Below are 23149 nucleotides of genomic sequence, written 5' to 3'. Positions count from 1 at the left end.
CAACGAAGTATAAACAGATGAATAAATAAAGATGAGCTGGTCAGGTTTGGTATGATGCTGCGGATATTATGGATATGTGCATTCGTTGACTAGAATTATCATAATGAGGCCATTGTCCTTGACCAAGGTGCTGGCCTCAGAGCTGCTGATGGTTTTGAGGTGCTGCACTGCGGCTGCACGCTGTTCCTAAATAGTGAGAATGGATCAAATGTAAAGGACACATTTCCCCATGGGGATTAGAAAAGTGTGACTTACTTTTCACTCACTCTAGTGAAGTAAACTACCAGTGAAGTAAAGTACAAAGCAAAGTCACATTGCAGATAGAGCAATAAAATATATTTTTCAGTGATCAAGTAAAAACATGGGCTGGCATTGACAGCATGTATTATCTCAGCAAAACACCTTAAAGCAAACTGACCTTACCTTGATGCAAACGACACCAATGCCAGTTTCAAATGTGCATAATTGTCAAACTTAACTTTGCAGTGCTGAAAGAGGGACTGATGACTAAAACTTTGTATTTTAATTTTATATCTTGCCAGTGGCATCCGTTATCATAAAGGAAATCTATACTCTATAATTAAATAATCTCAGCATGTTCTCCCATTAACAGTAATTTGAGGTGCCAATCAGTACCCCAGGATGTAAAATGATTTGTAAGACTATAAAAAACATCTTTCTATCATTTAAATGTATTACAGTGTCTATTGTTCTTAATTTGCCACTAAGTTTCTTCAAAAGTTCCCTTTTTCTTGTGTAATATGCAATAGCTTTCAGCCTTCTGGCCTTTGAAACTACCTTAAGAGAGGATATCATTATTTGAATGAGCTGTTGCAAATGCATACACGTGACTAGAAGTATAAGTATCACTCCATCAGAAAGATTTAAAACCACTCACTGCAGTGGCTAAGTTATTTAAGCATTTTATCTCAAGAGAAGACAATTTCCACTTACTTCTAACTAACAACCTTCTACATGGATCCCTAAAGCCACTCACTATCTATATTTGTATTAATGTAAATCTAAAAAAAATGCTTATTACCATTAAAAGTACAGCAAGTTTTTTTTTCTAACCTCTACTTTTTCTTCCAATTTCTACTTGCCCTTTTCTGTCTGCATTATTATTGTCATCCTTTTCATATAACAGCACACACACATATGAATGCAACCTCTATCTCTGCCGTTTGTCAGAAATCACCTTACATTTTCCAAGCCTGTTGCATGGCTCCCTCTTGTGATGGAGAAACATCACATCCATTAATTTTAATTTAATCAGTGCAGTGACGTATATTGACCACTAGATGGCAGTAGCAGATGAGGACTTGACAAAAAACATTGCCTCCCTGCTGCTGCTGATAGTGAAAGAATTACCAGTAAAATGTAGCTGAATCATGTTTCATAGTGGAGAAAATGTCACTGTCCTGTCACTGAGTCAGCTGAAGAAGAAAATATTTTATCACAATCACCCAAGCAGAAAAGCAATTTTTCTTCATCCTGTTTTCAAATGACAGTGGAAAACTGCTAATATTGATCACAACTAAATGATCAACTTCTTATATGGATCAAAAGGCTTTTCAAATAATTCAATTATAGGAATCAAGCAGTTTACTTACAGGAAGCATTTGGGTCTTTTCATGACAATATATGGAAAAACAATTATGGTTATAATAACATCCACAATGATCAACTTGACCAATCCACTACATTTACTAAAATATCATTCCTCATTTTGGCCCAAATGCAATGAAATATCTCTCCAAGTCACTTTTATTTATCAAACCTTATGGTTCTAAACAATCATTTTCCCGACCTTTAACAGTTTAACAAAAACAACAAATGTTTCTTCAACATAACTCACACTTTGTAATTTTAGGGCATCAGAAGATTAACTTTTTTGCATATATTGCAAACTTGTGGAACAAAAGAATAAAACCCTGAAAGTCAGTCGGTCCAGATCCTGCAGAGATGAAATGAGCACTTGGGTGGCATGGCTTTTAGACCTCAAGGTCTCAATTTAAGTTGAGATCCTCCAAGACTGGAGGAGGATCTCGCTTTGAAGTGGGATTAACATGAATGAGCGGTGTGGGTGAGAGGTGGTGTGTCTGGTGCTGGTGGAGAGACCACTCAAGAGGTTATTCTCACACATTTTTCTCCTTGACTGTGTTGAGAAGTGTATGAACAATATTTGATGAGTTAAAATTCACATCTTAATGAGAAAGAATACTGTGACAGAGATATACTCAAATTGAGCATAACCCAAAAGGAAAGAAAAGCATTTTTAAAAAAAAGTGATCTTGCAGCCAGTCTGTCTATAATCACTCCCACTCTGACTTTGAACTGAGTATGACAAATTACTACCCTGAGAGCCTTATCTGCTCTAAGACTTGAACTCAGCTGCACTCTCATGACACTGCTGATCCGTACGCATTTGTTTTGGGGATCAGGTGTCACCTCCCAGAAATCATTATTAATAATTAAACACAGTGCCTCTCAACCCATCAATCATCTCTGAGACAGGGCAGAGCCTCTGGATCAAGATGGGTCATCTGTCACAGCTGCTGAACCACATAGAGTGTGTTTATAACCCACCAGAGGGCAATGTTTGGTATCTAAAACAGAGAGGATGCTAATGCTTAATGATAGCTTATGATTTCTAAAGTATGTAGTAATAGTTACTCACTCTGTGGGAGGGTTGAGGTCCTCTGACTTGGTCTCAAAGAACTTCAGGACCTCCTCACTTTGGGAAATGTGGGTGGGAAGCTTCATCAGGGCCTGTGAGTGAGAAAGGAGGGCGTAAACTACTGGTTGAGAACTGGTTTAACAAGGTCACAGGTATTGTTAAAAATGCTGCCGATTTGTTTGACTGGCAATGAGTAACTAGTTTATAACACTTAGTCATTGTACAGTCAGCCAGATGAGAAGAGCAGGCGGAGATGTGGAGGGTGTGGAGGGGAAGGAAGAAGGCCCTGAGTCCGGAGTGAGGGTTAAAACAAAGGAAAGCGCACAGAGGTGATGTAGTATAACAAATGCCTGTCTCAACTGCATATATATTAGACATGCGATACTTCAGCCCACTGCACTTCAACGAGAAAGACATCCTTAAAGGAACAATATTAAAAATAAATCTTTAAGCTTCTTGCCTTCACAGCAAATCTCGCTTAGTTCCTCTAAATGAAAAGTGCTGCCACACTTGGCAAAGCACCTGCCCCACATTCCCTCCTCTGACTAATGATTACAAGAGGGTCAGGTAGCCATCTGCAGTCGCTTCCACACGTTAGGTCTGCTGATTCATTCTTATTCTTTGTATTCTGTCTTACCCCTGTGTGCCCCCGTTTCCTTCGTTTCCTTTATAGGCTGCCTATTTACATTGGTGACAGGAAATGACCAGTGCAGATAGAGACGTTGCTTTCCTGTTGAGGCTGGTGGGGGAGATAAATGTTGAGGCCTGCCTTGAAAACGTTGTGGCAAATGTTCAGGGAAAAGAGCACTGACATAGATAAAAAGCTCTTCCAACCAACATCCAACAATAGTCAACATTTACTCTCCATGAAGATGCCTTGTGTTAACAGCAGACAAAAGCTGTGTTTCTACCAAGAAGCTACAGGTAATTTTAGTCCCAAGGCTACTTTTCAATGAACTAAAAGTTTCTTCAGCCCATTGTTTCTGCATTTTCATAGCAGCCTAATAACTTGTGAAGATTAGGCAAATTTAAATGCAACCCCAAAAGTTCCTTTACTTTCAGAAAGTACTACCTCTTGGCCAGAGCTTATTTTGGAGGTTAAAAGGGCCCTGGAACTTAATTTAGATCCTTGTCCCTGCAGTCAAAATGCAATGACTTCCTTAAAGGGTTCCTAGTCCTGCAGTTGAAAAGGGACTACAGTGACAATACGGCCTCAAAGGGGACATTACGAGACATAAAGCTTCTATCTTACTTTGCAGTAATTGTCCAGGTGCTTCAGCCTTTTGACGGCTACATCTCTTATGTGACTTCGGCGAAACAAGACTTTACCTGAAGAAAAACAAAACACTGTCAGTGATACATACATACATCTCCAAAGACAGACTTAAAATTCCAGATGATCCAATGTAGTTATTAAATGGCCTGCTATTTGCAATGCATTTATAAAATCATCAACACGTCAAACATGTGAGGCGAGTGGGTCCAGACTGTGCTAAGATGTAACCGTTTCTAAAATCACAATTTTACTTATCATTTCCCTTTTAGCCCTTATTTCCTTTGTGTCTTGGGTCTGCCAAGAGTCATTTCATCGACCATTTGTGGTTTTAATGTCAGCGAACTAATATTTCTTAAGTTGATTAGTAATTTTTATGCTCATTTCAAGCTGAATGACTCATTTCCAAGAAACATACAGGCACATCTCTGCTACATCACTCATACAAGCTTTCTTCTAACACAGGCAAACTTCAAAGGGCCTTTTAATCCATAAATGAATGAGAACAGATGTAAAAACTTAATCATCTTCTCTTTATAACTCTTAGGAGGCTGCCTGCTAATATCAGTGTCTAAATGCATGAAACCCACTAAATACTGAAATTGTGCACACTTTTTGCTGCATGTTGCCCATTTTGGGCTTACAGAGAGATCAAAACAGCACTGGTCAGACTTGAGCAGTACAGCTTGTCTAACAAAGGATCTCTTCACTGCTCTGGCCCACAATGAGTTTATCAGATTAGACAAATCCCTCTCTGCTAGCCTCCTACTGCCATGGCAGACCACAAATTGATTTAGTCTGGGTGGAGTATGGCAGTAAATAAAACAATGCAATGTGGTGGGCCATTCTATGGAGTATGTAGGCGTGCTAACAAGCAGCGGTTGTGCATGAAGATGTCTGAAGGCCTTTCTTTTGCTTGAATACTGCAGCCATACATCTAAAATGTATCTCCCAGTGCAATCAGAGTGTTGTGCATGCTATAATGCATTGTGTTTATTACCTGGTAAAAAAGGAATAATCCTCTTTTTGGGGTCTTTCTGTCCTCCATCAATTGGGAATTTGTCGAGAATTCTCATCTGCAACAGTGAGGGAGAAAGACGAGAGTGACAAAAGCATGACTTGTGCAGTAAAACTTAATAGCGTGCTTGTTTGACCATAATGAATAAAAGATAAATGCTGATATAATTGGCAAGCAATCATTAACTTGTAACTGTTTGAAGGCTAAACCACATGAATTGTTTTTTATCTACCACAAGTGTATCAGTCAAAGTTGAAAGTGGAGGAATCTGAGAGGAGAATAGGGGTTGCAAAAAAGGAACAGTCGACCTTTTTGTTATGGTACACGGGTTCAACATGGGGTGTAATTACATATCGCCTGAAAAGCTACTGTGTCATGAAACTACAAACAGTTTCACTTTGATCTCTGGGGCAGCAGACAAGGTTACATCACCCACATTCATCTGGGGTAAAAAATAAAACCAAGTTCCACTTAAGGAGCTTAAGAAGTCATAAGTGGAGATAAATAACACTTTGATGTTACCACTTGATACATCCGAACATTTACAGGATCAATCCATTGAGAGATGTAGGGTGAAACAGGCAGAAAATATAGATAAAAAGCATGCTGTGTCAAGTTTTTTATGATGACAGCTTACAACTATTTCCTTCCATGTGTAGCAGTAACTATCTCAGCATGTGTCTACTCTGCTTTACCATTATATGTTTGTATCTCTGCCACATAGAGCATGTGCTGCGTTGTGATTGATGTATGAGGTTGCTTTGTTGAGTGCTGAAAAAACACCTAAGTATGTGCCCGTATGTGTCTACATCAGGGACAAAAGTTTCTGGTTTCCTCTATGAATAAATCAAAATACCATATAAACGTACATGAGAGCATCCTGCAGTAACGGCAAGATCCACATCCAGATGTAGCCCCGCCTATGTTCGTTCTGCTTTGCCTTGTTCCAGATGTGCTCTGTTAAGCAGCAAAGACTGTGAGCGTCCAGCTAAAGCACACTCAACTGGAAGACGGGGACCAGGAGAGAGTAGTTTTGTTCTAAAGCAAGCCAAAAAGAGCCAGGTGGACAAACAGACTCGAGCCTAGTGGGTAAAGCGGCATCCACTCTGTCTGGGCCTGCAGGAGTTGTTTGTAGGACTTATCCAGTAAGAGGTGGTTTGGTTTCTCTTCTTGTGGTTCTTTCCTTTCTTGCACTCATCTGCTGCCTCTGCTAAATCCCTACATTTCTCTCAGGGCATGGCATTTCCCCCCTCTGAGAAATAGACAGCTAACAAGAAATAGTTTCTTTGAAGAGGGCAGCCATCATTGTTGTGCTTTAAGGGCAATGTAAAAAAGGCTGACTATAAAGAACAGCTCTGGTTAACCACACCTGCACAAAAACACGTAGGATTTCTGATCTTCCAACAGTTTTATACTCCTAAAACTGAAAAGGCAAGTCATCGAAAATGTATACAAACCAAACTATTTCTTTAAAATACCATGTAATAATAGTATTTTACAGTAAAGGCTATAATTTCCAAAAATCCCTGTTTTTGTAACAGTGCACTGGCAACTGTTTTGTTTGTCTGACACACCGAGCTGCACACTCATCATGTTATCAGCCTCCCAGCTGGATGTAGCCTTATACTCCCTCTAAGATGGGAGTGTTCACTCAACACCTTTAAAAACCACCTCTGTTGACAGAGAGGCGTCTCATCCAGAAGCGATGATGACATCGTCCACCCGGGGGATTTGCCTGGATACACTCACAGCTCTGCAGGACAGGTGTGAAAACTGTTTCTATGGAAACAGCCGGACAACTTGGAACCAAACTCGGAGGGAAAACATTTCTCACGTTTCAGGGACTTGGCCCTGAGATGCTGTATTTACTCTATATTGCTTTCATAAACTTCACCGTATTAAGCTGAAGTGTCAGCCAAGTGTTCCCACTGGGGAAATGAACCAACAGGTGCTATGATGTAATCATATTTCCCAGCCTTGTGACTCATTTGATAATCAGTGTTGTGAATGAATGCCCGGGGAAGAAGGGCAATAAACAGTCAATCAACTCTAATTTTGGCATCATGGCATTATTTACATGAATGATGGTGACAGGAGGAGCCCAAACAGCTTCTGCAAACTGTAATGATAATCATAGAAGCATTTAAACTTAATTGCACTCATAAGAGTGGAGAGGAAGGATAGACAATGAGACACTACACTGTGCAGCAGACAAAGAAACTGTTCTGGGAGGAATCTCAGACGGGAGGAGTTTGGTGGAATGTTTGAGTGGGAAAACAATCTGATTCCATCTTTGGGTTTTGTTTGGACATCTGCTTGACACTTGTTTACTGCAGAGAGATAATGACGCAACATCACTTTTGGTCAGAAACGGTCTCAGATTTATTACGCATGTTGTTACAAAAGCTGCATCGTCATCATTATCAGAAACAAATAATATAAACTAACATTTAATGACCCCTCTGGTACAAATTAATTGCTGCATTGAAGTGGTGAAATCTTGTGCTGTTCATCTCTGCAACCCATGGCTATAAATCAGTTTATTCATTAAGCGAAGGAACCAATTTCACACATCAAAGTGTGTTTAAATGTAAAATAAAGTTGAATGGAGCCTTTTGTGGCTGTGGACGAAGCTGTGTGAAGTCCAAAAAATGTCCTTAAGTGATGTCACTTGATTCAGCATCGATTGGGTCAGAAGACAAGTTTGACAAAGAAAAAATGTGGTGGTTTGTAGTTAAAAAGAAGTGATCTTAGCAGACCTCTGGAGCCCGCTCCTTATCTCTGCCTGAGGCTAACAGCTCAAGGCTACATTACATTACTAATAGAACATGACCGATATGAGATCGTTGAGATTTGAGATTTTATCCTAATTTAAGAGGGGGAAAAAATCTCAGATTACCGATATGGCATGCATGTATTATGATTTTTTTGATTGGATTGAAAATATACTTTTTCTTGTTGATTGTGCAGCAATATGAATATACAAATAACAATATTTTATACATAAAAAGTTTCAGACTGCAGAGGTGAGGTTGGCAACTGTCAGTTGCATTGTGGGTAATGCAGGCCTAAGGTTTTGACAAAGGAAGAGGATTGTACTGAACAAATCAGGCAACATCTCAACATCTCTTCTGCTGCATCAATTTTGATTTCTTTTGCTTGTTTTTTAACTTTACATCACAGGTCAGACACACTGTAGAAGGGAAATGTTAAATCTGTGGAGGACTTTTCTCAAATTTTTCTCTAAACTTTATTCAGCCATTAGTTTGTCTTCCATCATATTCCTGAAAAGTAGTAGTCCAGGTCCAGTTTTTTGGGGAAAAATAACCTTTTTAGTATTCCATCTTGTGTCAGGAATGTAGGCCAGACCAATTATAATGCAGACAGAGTAGAGCTGACCCTGGTCCAATTCCTCAATCCAAAAATAATGACGACTAAGGGATTTTGGAGAAGTTTTGGTCCAAAGGAAACCAGGCCAGCTTGCACACTCCACAATCCCCCTGAGGAATGCTGTGACCCATGTGCTCTGTCCGCTGTGGTTGCAGTGGTGGAGAAGGGGGGGGGCTCACTCCCTTTTCTCGGAGGGTAAACTCTGTTTGACACACTGACCAGTTCTGCTCACGTCAAACATATGCAGGTCAAAACATTTCCCTTTGACACCAGAAACAGCTTGTGGTGGAATTCAGGCTCAGCAGAATTCAGCATGAAAACAAACGCCTTTAAGAGGAGGAATCAACGTGCTTAACTCTGTACAATGCATTACAAAGACTTTACTTTAGGTCAGCAGAAGAGAGAAGGAATCTGGTAGAATGGAGATCCTGATAATTTATGATAATTGCTTCCCAGAGGAGCAGTTTTGAGTTATGTTTAGTGCACTGGAGAGCTTTTAAACATTAGCAGAGAGTGCACTTTTGGACATCCATTTGGTAACGAAAATGGATACCTCATCTTTAAAAGACAAATAGCAAAGCTGCTTGTTGTTGACGAGGGGTTTTATAAGACAGTACAGTATTGGCCCATGCTGGACATAATAATGAACGATTAGCCAAAAGTTAAAAGGCGTTTCTTGTTCTGTGACCTTACTTAGCTTTTCTGAATTCTGAATTAATGGTTACTCGATGAGATCATGGTCACATTTGTCAGGCCAAGGGTGTCAAGTGCATTTTTTTCCTCTGTCTGCTTCTAGTGAACATAAAACATGCAATTGTGCTACGAAGACAAGAGAGCTGTGCAGAGCTGGGGAAAGACTGTAGGTGTCAGTTTGGCAGACACACAAACAAAAGCTCAGTTTCTGCTTGGAGAAAGGACAAATATTTTAATACGGGCGGTAGAAAAGATGATAGGTTGACTTAACTTTGCTGAAATCATAAGGGGGCATTCAGTAGTTAAATAGCCAGCTTATCTAAACCTCCAAGGGAAAGCATCTCCCTTTCAGTCTTTAACTCCAAGTCTCCAGAACTGTTCATTACCCCAACCCCCAACCCTTTTCCTGACGACTACTTCCTCCTTATTTCATCCAGTGCATTCTGAGATTAGTCCTTGCATTTCCTAAAATACATCCTACTTCTGTAGATAGCTTAAAATAACTAATCATGAGGGATGTCCCGATCTCTGGCTATTGAGCTATTTTGAGCCCAATCTGATCCTTTGCTTGACGGTGTCAAATGTTCAAATAGGTGTTTTTACTTGTGAAGCTTTCATGCACAGCAGGGCAACTAGTGCAGCCGTCATGAACTCTCCAATTCTCCACAACTCTCATAAACCTCAGCAAAATGCAGGGTGAGACTATTTATTAATCAAATTTAATTGTGTTACTTTACTAATTATTTGCCTTTGCTTCATTTCAGCTCAGTGTGAGAGTCTCTAACATTTTGCTGTCATCTATGGTGCATGCCGTTTCACCATGGACAGAACACAGTCACTGCAGAACAGAGACAGACAGCGGTGCCAGTGCCAACAACCACTGCATGAGCACAAAGAACCATCCCTACATTCAGACTTAGACAGACATTATTGTCATTCAGTTATAGATACAAATATGCACATTGAATGAAATTCCAATGCAATTGGCTCACAGTGATTGTACTCTGGAATATAAGATAAATAAAGTATAAATATAAAAATATAAAAATAGAATATTTATATTGCACAGAAGTGTAGCAGCAGAAAGTGAAATTAGTTCACAGTGCAGTATAGTCCAAAAGAGGTAGGATGCTTTAGTCTTTTTTTTTATTTTTAACACCTCCTCAATCCAACACGAATTATAGATTGCCTGCAACTTCCACTGAGCTTCATCTTTCACCTATATGACTATGTTCATTTGTCCCCACCCAATTTTGTAATGACAGCTGCAGAATGTTGTTCTTCAAGGATTACCGTGGCCAGACAAACACACCCCGGCAGCAGGGATCTATAGACAAGACTAATGTTTACAGAGACAGGAGAGAAGCTCTGTTTCCATCAAACACACCAGGGCAGAACTTTCCTGGCTATTAGCAAGAGACCAGAGAACAAAGGGTTTCCTCTGCTGCCTCCAATACAGCCAGCCCACCAGAGCCACAGCGCTGGAGAGTGCAGTCTGGCAGAGAGAGTTATCAGAGAAGAACCAGATACACTATTTTACCGTACAGGGGAAAAAAGGTTGATATGGTTTGCAATGATTTAGGTTTTTAAGCCTTAGCACTGTTTTTGTTTGTTAACACAGATTTTTTTTTAATTTTTCTAAAAAACCAAGTGATTCAGCCATGTGGGGTTAAACTTGAGTCAACGTTAGAAAATGCACACATTTTACTGGAGGCTACTGGATCCCTTAAAAATCCTGAGGCATAACATTGCCTCTTGCTGTATTCTGACTGAGGTCGTGTTTTCTTCCTGCATCTGCTGACTGGATTTCCCCCACATTTCCCTTTTTCTATGCCAGCTCCACTAATCTTAAACAAGACCTTTCACTGAGCACACTGTCTTCAAGAAGCTGAACAAAAAGACATGACCAAAAGGTCAAACCGGCGTCACAAAGTTTCATATGAAGACATGTCCAAGCAATTTTCAACACATAATGTAAAAGTTCATAATGTTAGCTTCTCATACGTTGAGTGGCAGTACAAGTTCTGTTTACCAGTACAACATACCTGCAGGTCAAAGAATTTGCTGTATCTCCTGTAGACGACATGGGAAGTGGAGTCTGAGTAAGTGACGTTGATGAGGTACACCTAGTGGGAGAAGCAACAGAAACAAAAGAGGCGCATTAGGAGCAAAGTCACTTTGTCAAAGACACCACGGCACTGATTTAACTGGCCCTGCCTTAATGACACAAAGTGCATTCCCTCCTGACTTAACTTCAAGAGGTCATCAAAGGTCAAATAAACTCATTAAGTTCTTCTGTTTCCGTCACACATTGGAAAGACATCAGGGGTCAATGAGAGGGCCAATGGATTTCAAGTACTATGTCATTAAAACCATTCATAATGAATTACATTTGTGTTTTTGAGTGCAGCTGATTGAATAAGACTCAGGGTTCAGTGGTTTTAAAATAGAGCAAGTTAAGTCTCAGTTTTACTAATTAATTGACAGTGCTGATAACAAAAAGCAATGAGGCAGTTGTTTCTGGTCGGCAAACATGACCTTGCATGATTGCTTTTAAGCAAAGTTGCATTTCACTTTTACAACATCCACCTGAGTGCACTCTCTGAGTAAACAAATGATGCTCCCATTATGTCTGAATCTTCCAAGCCTTATATCTATCACCAGGAATAATGACAGGGGAAAAAGTGTTCACTCATACCAAAGCTGAAATGGGAATATTATTTGCTTGGCAGACATCAGTCATTTACAGAACAAAAGACTGTTGCTGAATGTTCACTCAGAATAAATAATCTATTTGCCTCAACAATAAAGGGCCTAAAAACAATTGTGCACGCCCTGAGGTTCGGAAACAGATGGCTGCACCTAATGCATTTCCATCTAAGCGCATGGCACACAGTGTTTACAAAAGCAGCTTTTACACATATGGTGGCAATCCACAAGGACATCAGTAACTAGTTTGAAAAGCAGTCTTCAGTCTGCACCCAGTTCATTACAGAAAGAGTGAGCAGCGAGGCGGAACGAGTTCTCCAGCAGCTCGCTAATTAGATACAGACAGCATGAAAAAACACTCGCAACAGTATGGTTCAAAGTGAGGGTGTATGAGGTCAACATAACTCCCAAAAAAACATGACCAATGTTTATGTTTGCACATAACAATATAATATAAATAAGTAAAATTAAAATAATGCTATGGGGTTATTAATGTGTGATTTGTATGCAACACTTAAGAGTAACATCAGGAATTGATAGTGATGGTTGCAACCCACATTACTCATATCTCATAAGCCTCTTGTAATTTCATGCAAGAAAATTACATTCTCTACAGCAGATTCAAAGCAAGCTCACAAATGGTTACACATTGACAGTATGTGTGGCCTTATCTGCAGTAAATTATCATGCCTGGTTGTCATATATAGCTGACAAGCACATTTTAGTCTAAATATTCAAGTCTGTGTTCATGCTGTAAAGAGCACATACTGAAGACTTGAAATGATCCCCCTCTGGCAATGTATGTAAACAGGGATTAGTTGCCATGCACTCTCTGGCTCCAGTGCAATGAGTCCCTGGAAGGAAGTCACACTTGAACAGTGGGGACAAAAGACAAAGGGTTGCTTCTTTCCTCTCTCAAACCGGATAAGCATTTTCAGTTGCTTAGCTCATAGATAATGAGATTTTATTTTTTTTCTCTCTCTTCTTCCCTCGCGGGGACTTCCCAGTCAACCCTCACCTCCGGCTTCCATCCCAAGGGAAACTCTGTGCCCTATGTTTAGTGGCCTGGGGGAGTCTCCCTCAGCAGGAGATGGATGATGCAATTGATCCCAACTCTCAGGTTAATTAATCCAATTGTACTTGATGGACTAATAGATTTTTGCAGTCCCACTGAGACATGCCTCATGGTCCATTGGATCTGATTACTCAAGTCAGTAATGCTAAGTTCACACTACCAGACTTTCAAAGTCGTCAGATCGCTGTACAGTTAACACTACGCAACTTGTTGTCTGGTGATCGGGAATCTTGAAGTTGCTGTGGCCTACACACTACATAACTGACCCGCTACAGACACGCTTTCATCTCTTCCTACCTCAAACACACACACACCACCGCCCAGGCGCCCCTGCTCTTTCTGTAGCTCCCAACAGACTTCCTGACAGCTCCAGATATTTAGCATGCTAAATATTAAGAAAGTGTCAGTGATGCATTGGCGAGACCCTCAGGTTGCATCTGAACAGTTCACACATGGTGCTCTGGGCCAATTTTCCCAATCTGATCTGGGTGTTTTTTCAGAGAGCTTCATAAACTGTCAGCAAAGGAAGAATTAGGATTAAAATCATGTAATGTGGTCTAGATATAAGATAACACCAAGACCAGACAATGGAGTCATACAGGATCAGGAGTCTGCAGCCCCATATTTGACCAATCATTTTTATTACTGATGCAGTTTAGCACTTGTTAGCATTAGTGTCTCCTTATTGGTCTAATGCTAAGATAAGCAAACCATCTCAGTGAATATGCCAATTTCTGAAAATGGCAAACTATTCGGTAACGCTTTATAATAAGGTCCTTAATAACCATTAATTAACAAGTAATAAGGCATTGTTCTCGCTTTAGATCGGGTAGTTGCAAAAAGCATGGTTAACTTATAGTTAACTTATAATAGATGAGCAATAAAGTATATTTCAATATCAATAAGCAAACAAAATAAGATTAATAAAGGCATGGCAAAGACATAATGGGTGGGTCATGGGTGTTTGTAATGCCATTATTAACACTTATATCAGCTTATAAACACACACTTATGTTAATAAGCATCTTGTAAGGACTTACAAGGGCCTTATTACTTGTTAATTAATGGTTATTACAAGGACCTTAATATAAAGCGTTACCAACTATTCCTTTATTTGCGATCCAACAGTTCCTATGACTCAGCTCTAAAAGAAAGAGTCAAACATCATCAGTCTAAATTCCAAGAAAGAGAGACCTGACAAGCTTCACCTGTATAAGCAATCAAATCAAATCTCATCAAACCACTAATACCTTTAACAAAAGACATGCATAGTTTTGTTGGGAGGTTGCACTGCCTTGGCATGTAGGTGGCACAATAAGCTGAACTCGGGCCAAACAATAGCAGACAAAAAGAATTTGCACAGGCTGAGCGACTGTCAAACGGATTCTCATCACGCACGAACACTGATCTACCAACATGCTCAGGTAATTTTTGCTGAATGTAATGTGGTTTAATTGTATGACATGTTAAAACTGATTGAAATAATTTCATGTAAAATATGTAGCTGCTATTTTTACACCTGTTTTTTAAGTGGAAAGTATGTGGATTTTTCTGCTGGGTATTTATTTATCTATACACCCCATCTATGTTAAATAAGTCCTCAGATCATTTCTCACAAATATGTTCCAGACAAAAAATGTCAAAATTGTTTTGTGATGTTTCCTTTAAAAAGTTGAATGTGTTTGATATTTGACAGTTTTGATGAAAAAAAATAAGTACAAAAATAAATTTACATGATCAATAAATCAAAAAATGTAGATGTACAACTTGAAATGTTGTTGGATTGATGGCGCTAGATGAAAATTATTTTCATATTTGATAAAAAAGATTTCAGTCAGGTCCACAGGGGTTAACACACCAAACAACCTGAGAAAGCTTAATAAAATATTTCCAAACCCCAGCCAGAATGAACAAAAATCATATGCGTTAACAAAACACATCCATTGTTTTACAATTACAATTACATTATAAAAACGAGTCACTTCATGTACATCCAGCTTGTTAAGATGTTCCATCGCCTGAACAAACATATCTTAGAACTACTGTGTTTGATCATTTTGTATGCATAGCTTTACTTGTGGCTTTTAAAAATAGCTTCCTAATTTCTCTCCAATTACTCAGCTAGTGCAACTTGAAAAACTGGCTCGTTGGCTTATTAACAGCTTTAATGAGAATGTCTTACTAGAACTGATTATGAAACCTATTCTACAGGTGTCATTTTTTGGCTTTTAAAAAAAATACAATGATGTCACCTTATCAAATATGTTTTGTAGAAGCATAGTGTCCATGCACAGAAATTAAGAAATGGGCTAAATCAGCAGCACTGAACACACACTCTCCTCAATGAAGCTGATCAAGGTCTGTTTTAGTGCAAAGAGGTGTGTTCTGCTTCAGTGACTCCCAATGTTTTTGCATTGGAATCGGAGTGTTATGGAATTAATTCCTTTAAAAACTAAAAGCTTCTACTACAAGCTTACAATCTTTTAAGTTTTTTCAAGTCTTGGACCCCTTTCTGGACTAGAGGCCAGGCCCCTCAAACTGGTCTCTATGGAATAGGTCTTATTGTTTAATATGCCATTATCACATCATTATGCCTGACTACCCTTGTTATACATAGTTGTTATGTCTTGGTTTTTCTTTTTCCTTGTTTTTCTTTTAAACCATGTATTGATTTTTTTGGTTCTCTTGCACCTGTGAAGAAGGATTAGTTGGAAAAGAGGGTACATAATTGTATCATGCTCCTTCATCCTCGACTGTTTGACCCTTTGGAAATCAGTTTTTAGAATGCATGTCAGATTAAAACTGTTTTGTTTTTACACTGCAGAATTTTAAGGAGGGACAGAGGAACCTGTTTGCTGTTCGGAGCACTTCTTGTGGCTGTTTATTTCTTTAAAGATTGTAAAGACCACAAAACCTTTTATCTACAAACTGTGACAAAAGAAAGCCATCAAACAACCATCAAAAACAACTCCTATGTATACTCCTGGCCAAGATGTCAAAAAAATATGGCACCTGCCACAATCCGAGGCTTTCGATATCTTCAGGAAAAGTTTCAAGACTTTCTTTACTATCAACACTGTCGCCATTTCCCCATGCTTCTGGACATGCCTGACAAATGCGGAGGAGCTGAGGAATCTGCAGACATCTTCCTTCTGCTGGTCATTAAAAGCCCCCCTGAAAACTACGAACGCCGAGAGGTGCTGCGAAAAACCTGGGCCAAAGAGAGGTTATACAATGGTGTGTGGATTCGAAGGATCTTCATCGTAGGAACAATGGGGACTGACGAGACTAAAGAGAGGCTCAACAAAGTCTTAGAACTGGAGCAACGCGAGTACAACGACATCCTCCAATGGGACTTTAATGAGTCATTCTACAACCTCACCTTGAAGCAGATACTCTTCCTGGAATGGATGGAAAGAAACTGTCCTAACGCTCAATTTCTTTTAAATGGTGATGATGATGTTTTTGCCAACACAGACAACATGGTTGAGTATCTCCAAAGCCTAAAGGATAATAATGGAAGCCAGCACCTTTTCACTGGCAAGCTGATCACAAATGCTAGCCCCATTAGATGGATACACAGCAAGTATTTTGTCCCATTTCAGGTGCACAGGTCAAGATATTATCCCCCCTACTGTAGTGGTGCGGGCTACCTCCTGTCTGTCAACACAGCTTTGGTCATATATAAAATGTCCAAGTCCATTAGCCTTGTTCCCATTGATGACGTTTACATGGGGATGTGTCTGGCCAAAGCAGGACTAAGTCCTACTTCTCATGAGGGTGTGAAATTATTCGGTCTGTCCCCCCAAAAACTAAATGACCCTTGCTTTATTAAAGACAAGCTAGTGGTACACAGATACCTTTCATGGGAAACGTATTTCATGTGGCAAAAAATACATGACCCGGATCTGAATTGTAGTACTTCGAAAGAGAACTAACTAAAGAGAACAAAACTTTCAGGTGGTAATGGAGCTGTAAGTGTTGGAGAGTATGTTTTGTATTTCCATAACTTCTGTCAACTTGATGTTGGGTTAGTGTTGTTAGGGCTAGGGCTTTTATTGATTTTGCAATACTGACTATGTTTCACTACCTCTTATGTACATAGCACATAATCCAACTGATATTGACCAAAATGTGTTTGTTCTTCCTTGCTTTAACATGCCAAAATCATGGTTGCCCAATATTTTTGCATTCATTTGCAAGAATACCATTAGTTTGCCATCTACATATATGAAGAACTTTTAAATCAGACAACAAGAGACTGTCCATGTGGAACACATTCTCACTCACTGGAAATACTCCTTTTGTTTTGCGTGAGGGGGTGGCACCTAGCTAGAGCCTGTAGGAGGCGGGACATGATGTGGCTTATACAGCGACAACATTCTGCCCTTCCTTGAACTTGACTGACAACTTTTGTGGTGGCCCAAACAAAAAGAAGAATTTCACTCTCTCCAGTTACACGTTTTTCTTCATGATAGGTCTGTGAACTGTGCACAACAACCGTTTTTAACTTTCCTGCTAAAATCTCCTTGTTATGTTTTAAACATGAATACATATGTGTTTTGGAAATACATCTCTCCCTCGGTGTACATTCTCTCCAAACCTTTGCCACATTTTGAGAGTGATGTTGTCACTGGAGCCACTCTAGACAATCCAATTCCTTTCTTGCTGTGACAACTCACTACTTCTTCGGAAGCTCCTCTATTGTCATCCGTAGAAAGGAGGAGCTCCATTTCTCACTCTTTAATAAAAAGAAACACAGCCTTCGAACAGTAAGAGCTAAGCTCCCAAGCATTTGGGTCAGCCCTACAAAAGTGCACTGCTTATGTCAGTTTACAGCCCATATTATCCAATTAGCTGGTCAGCGGAAGCCAATTAAACAGCACGTTAACATACCTGGAGAAATTAATTTGGTCCATTTGGATGCTGGTGTGGCAAATTCTGGGAATTTTCAAAATAGGAAATTTCATGGGAATTAACAGGAATTTATGAGAATTAGTTGAGATTTTTTGGGAATGAATAGGGAATTTACAAAATTGAAGGTTGGCCCTTTACAGGGAACTTAAATATAGTTGGGGAAAATATACTTTAGCATAATCTTGACTAAAACATCCACATTTCATGGAAGTACACTTGAATATCTCTGCTATTCCTCAATCACATGCATATAGCACACTGCTTATTGTGGGTAATTTTACATGATGAATGGGACTTTTTTGGATAGAGAGGGGCTCTTTTCATTTAACATTTTGAATGTCATTTTACTTAATATTTGAATGGGTGAGGTAAGGGGGTGAGTAATATTTAACTCAACATTCATGTTTTTGTTGTTCAATGAAGCAATGGATCATTCATTAACATAATTAAAACTTGATAAAGTTCTACTTACAAATAAATATGTTTTTGCTGACTTGCAAGTGTGTTTACTTTTTGTCATTCTCCTGTCAGGGCTCAGCCTGCCAGCTGCTGTCAGTCCAAAACAGACAATAAAATTTAAAACGCATGTTTTACTGCTAATATAGCAATGACAACTTGTGACTTCAGTTGGTCTTTAAAGTCTACAGCTACAGCTCTGTGACGTCCATTCTTAGGCACAGCAAAATGCTAATGTCAGAATGCTAACATACTGTACTCACAATGACCATGCTAACAGAAGTATTTTTCAAGATAATTCACAGAATTTACCCGTCTAAAGTTTTTTTTACAACGATTTAAGAAAGACATAGACTTAAACTGCTCTTTCTGTGAAGGACACCCTGGAGATGTTTTTCATTTATTTTGGTCTTGCCTTTTCTCAACTAAATTATGGGTGAAATTTGTAACCTGATTTCTTTTTCAATTGAACCTCATTTGTCCCTGTGCTTTGAACACATTCTGTTTGGTTTCACTGACTTTCCTTTTGCAAAAGAAAAACAAAACTATATCATCAATCTCGTGATACAGTTAGCCAAATGGCATATCCATAAATGTCATTACGTTAATCAAAGGCCTCTCTTTCTTGTCTTTGAAAATGAAACCAAACAATATATTAAGTATATTAAGAAATCTACCGACATGAAAGCTATAAAAACTTTGAATTAATGTACACTTTACAATGTTTCTGTATGAAAGCTTGCCTCTGTATTGTTGAAACCCCCTGACGTTTTTTTGTTGGTGTATTGTCTTGTATTGCACCATGTTGCTTTAATCAAGTTTCAACAACAACAAAAAAAGACCATGCTAACATGCTAATGTTTAGAAAATACAATGATGTATGGTGATGTACAACTTCACTGTCTCATTGATACCATGCATATGATTGCTAAAACACTATAAACACAAAACACACTCGCTGAGTCTGATAATAGTGTCATTAGTTTTGCGGTCATAAACCAACAAAAAAAATATTGTACCCATTGAACTTTTTACCTGTTGATGTTTCTAGATGGATAAAAATACCTGGCTTTTATTTACATGTTAACTATCCATGTTTCACTCAAAGTCACATGAACCTCATGGAGGAACAATTTACGGGGGACACCATAGTCTTAGTGGGTCATCCTCTGGACCATGAATGTTTGTACAACATTTCAAGGCAACGTAATCCAGTTCGTCACACTGTTAAAATAATCACCTAAGTAATTTTCTGTCAAAATTGTTTTGTTTTTTGCCTAAATCATTTCCTCATGACGCCGACCACCTATGGTAAAATTGCCTACATCCTCAGTTGATCAGATCATGTGATTTTACCCCTTTAAGATCATCACTTCTTTGACAATTTGCCACATTTATAGGCATCAGATAAGAACCCAGCAAAGAGGAGCTAAAGGGGGATTGTTTAGTTATCAGTTTAGTTTATCAGTGTTTTATTGTTGATACTAATATTGGTAACACTGTACTCTAAGGTGTCTACATAAGAGTGACATGAGCGTGTCATAAACATGACATAGGATGTGTCATGAACATTAATGACACTTTGAAGTAACATTAATGCTCATGATACTTTTCATGTTATGTTTCTGACAGGCTTGTGTGACTCTTATGTAGACACCTTCAAAATAAAGGGTTACCATATCTTACTTTGGTCACAAAGGCATGTTCAAAAAATTGCCTAAGTCATTTATTTCTCTTAATTTACACACAGTGTTGTTACTATGCCAATAGCCATCCTTTGTTACATCCTTTTTGAGTGAAATGATCAATAAATGTCTGTTACACTTTTGCTGAAGTTTTTTGTGTTTCCTGAAAAACTTGAAAAGATGAGTTAGGCGATTATTTTAACAGGGTGACGAGTTGTTGTTTAGGTTTATTCCAGTCTGGGCCAAATGGGCGGACCAAAAGACCTACATTTCCATCCAAAGAGCTGCAGGCATAGCTACAATTGTTATGTTTGTCAAGTAAATGCAGGCTACTTAAACAACATGATAGCAGAAACATTAAAAAGGAGATAACTTACATAGTGTTTGGAGGGGTTCCTTCTCTTCTGCACGTCCACCACATTGACGTCAAGAACGGTTCGGAGCTGCATCTTGACAGACCAAATCTGATTTGCACCGAGACTCTAAATGCTACAAAATAAGATGCTTATCCATGAAAACGATATCGAATTTTAAACACCATAAGGAAATTGCCTTTTGACGGCTGTAAAGTTGGTAGAAGAAGGAAAAAAACTCTCCGCACTCAGACTCCCGTTGCATCCATGAACGGTGATGGCAGGCGGTCTTGGAGCTTCTGAACTCCTTGTGAAACATGACAACGCAATAAAACTGGCTTCAAGTCTTCTCCTCCCTCAAGGGGGGCTGGACTGCCGCATCAAAGTACGGACAGGGGGCTGTCAGTCAGTACGGGGCGGTCCCGCTCAGCTGGCTGGACACATTGCACACAACACACCGATGACATGAAGTCACACTGGAGTTTTTTTAGTTGTTGTTGTTTACGTGTAACATTGTGCAAAACTCTTGTGCTGACAACCATTAAAAATTTGGAGAACATTTTAAACACACTAAATGGGAAAACTCACAGTTTTCTTTGCAATAAAAGTGGATGGAAAAGAGAACAGTATTGCTGCCTTCAAATGTCCCTCCTACATCCCACTACACGAAATACAAAACAAAACATTTTGGTAGACATTTGTGACATAAACTCTAATTAACTGTCAGTATATAGATATAGAGAGTATATAGATATTTTAGCTTCAAGAAAAGGCTTGTAGAATCAAACGCGCATGAAAAGCGACATGGAAACATACTATTTGTCTGCTTAGCTGACTAACACCGTTAGTTTCAGAGTCATGACAGGATTTCCGACAGCACTGTAACTAAGCATATGGCAAATGCCTTTGCTCCCTCCTAGTGGAGGAGGCTTGAGCTAAGTGAAGAGGAGAAAAACATTTTCTTAGTTTCCCACATGGGGCCGCTGCTCAACACAAAAATGTATCTCCCTTTTTTAAAAAGTGGTGCATTTAATGTTCTGTACAAGTATTGAGGTTTGAGTACTTCATGCATTTTCAGACTTCTACTCACTACACTACAATGGGAAAAGGTACTTTTCATTCCACTATATGTATTAGGGATATAATTTCATATTTTTCTAGATTCAGATTTGACATAGATCAGCATAAAAATGCATTTTAGCAACTTATATAAAGTAGTTTAAAGAGTCAACTCTAACAGCTACAACATTGAAATGCTTCCTAGATATTGATACAGTAAAATTGTCAAATAATCCAAGAGTAGGTCTTTAGTAGCCTATATATTATTACAGTATATTAAAGATACAGTATGTTGTGTTGTAATAGCTCACAAAAGTCCCCACCTACAGCATTGGATTATATGTAATAGGGATTGTGTAGTCGCATTACAAAAAATAAATAACTATAATCAATTATTACTTGATCAGATTTTTATTAGCCTACGTTTTTAAAATATGGCAATTTTTGTCAGAGTAATTTGATTTGACAATTCCAGATGCTGAATATGTTCCACTGTCAAAGTAAGTTGTTCCTCTCTTGCTGACAGTTTTGAATTAACTTTTTTAAATCAATCAACTCAATTGAATTGAATTAAAATAGTATCTATATTAAACATAATATTTCTTTATTGTTTTCTTTTTAAATAATGGAGTTTATATTCCTTTTTTATTTACAATGAAAATGGAAAATGGACATTTTGAGTAAGTGCTCCTTTTGTCCACTGTAAATGTAGATTATGCTAAATGCATTTAATTGGGGGAAAAATGCTATGATTTTTTAAGAGAAAAATAATAATATTTATGAAACTCAGATTTTTCTGGCTTTGTTCTTCTTCTTTTTTTAGCAATATTTCAATGCTTTGTTTTGAAGTTATCCAAAATGATTCAGATTCGTTTAGCCTACATTTATAGTAAAACTTGCATGATTTTTTTATTCTCCAACTCAATAAATTTCCGAGTAATTTGAGTCCACCCTGCCTACTTGTGACTGCCTAATTGCTGCGAATTAGCTCAACTGATCACTTGGCCTAGTTACATCATCTGACTCCTTATAACACATTGTGGGCCTGAACAAAACAACTTCTACCATTTTTTTCATCCTCTCTTCATGACGACATGAACACAAGTAGCATGCGTGGTAGAGCCGAGGGGCTGAGCCGCTCAGCACGTCCTGCCGACAAGATTCAGGAAACAGATACAGCTAACTAACGGCATCAAGCTCACTACCGACAGAGCAACTCACAGCGGAAACGCCTACATTTGACCTCCGAAATAAAAGCTTTTTGGGTCTGGGAAGGTGTGGGAGGGGGGTGGGCTGGTTTTCATCAATGTTTGTATAATGCAGCTGTCATTTTATTGTGTAAACTTTTTTATTTGATTAGATTTTTTTTATTATTTATTTATTTAGTTAGTTTGTTTGTTTGTTTGTTTATATATATGTATGTAGCTATATATATGCATATGCAAGATATCTGAGGTTTTTATTATAGCCTATATATATATATATATATATATATATATATATATATATATATATATATACATATATATACATATATATATACATATATATATATATATATATATATATATATATACATATATATAATTTATTTTATTATTGTTATTGTTTGTGTGTCTGTTTGTTAATTCACTGTTAAAAATCAATAAAAATTGTTGAAATCAAATAAAAGCTTTTCAATGGTGTCTCGCATTTTTACCTTTGCCTTACCTTTTACCTACGGTTATTAAAGCGACACAAAGTCAGTCTAACAAAACACACTTGCATTTGACAGCGTAGTGGAAAAAAGTATCATTATGTAGCAAAACTAGGTGTACCGTTAGGGTCGACAAAATGACATA

General features: G+C 38.4%; 2 protein-coding genes across 2 annotated transcripts in view; one reads left to right on the top strand and one right to left on the bottom strand.

The window, feature by feature from the left end:
* The window catches only part of sh3pxd2ab (SH3 and PX domains 2Ab), a 58160-nt gene extending 37637 nt beyond the window's left edge, over positions 1 to 20523 (bottom strand). Inside the window, exons 1-5 of the mRNA XM_059359881.1 lie at positions 20274 to 20523; positions 11100 to 11180; positions 4954 to 5029; positions 3933 to 4009; positions 2681 to 2772 (exon numbers count right to left, since the gene is read on the bottom strand). Of these exons, the coding sequence (XP_059215864.1) occupies positions 2681 to 2772; positions 3933 to 4009; positions 4954 to 5029; positions 11100 to 11180; positions 20274 to 20345 (398 nt within the window). The 5' untranslated portion in view covers positions 20346 to 20523. The remainder of the gene's footprint in view (positions 1 to 2680; positions 2773 to 3932; positions 4010 to 4953; positions 5030 to 11099; positions 11181 to 20273) is intronic.
* LOC131993317 (N-acetyllactosaminide beta-1,3-N-acetylglucosaminyltransferase 3-like) lies at positions 14255 to 16776 on the top strand. The gene is made up of 2 exons (XM_059359165.1): positions 14255 to 14262; positions 15663 to 16776. The coding sequence occupies exons 1-2, from the start codon at positions 14255 to 14257 to the stop codon at positions 16774 to 16776; spliced, it is 1122 nt and encodes a 373-aa protein (XP_059215148.1).
* Positions 20524 to 23149: the final 2626 nt, after the last annotated feature.

Source organism: Centropristis striata, chromosome 20 (assembly GCF_030273125.1).
Source record: "Centropristis striata isolate RG_2023a ecotype Rhode Island chromosome 20, C.striata_1.0, whole genome shotgun sequence".
Taxonomy (NCBI): Eukaryota; Metazoa; Chordata; class Actinopteri; order Perciformes; family Serranidae; genus Centropristis; species Centropristis striata.
The sequence above is the reverse complement of the archived record's forward strand: the minus strand, read 5'-3'. Positions and strand labels throughout refer to the sequence as shown.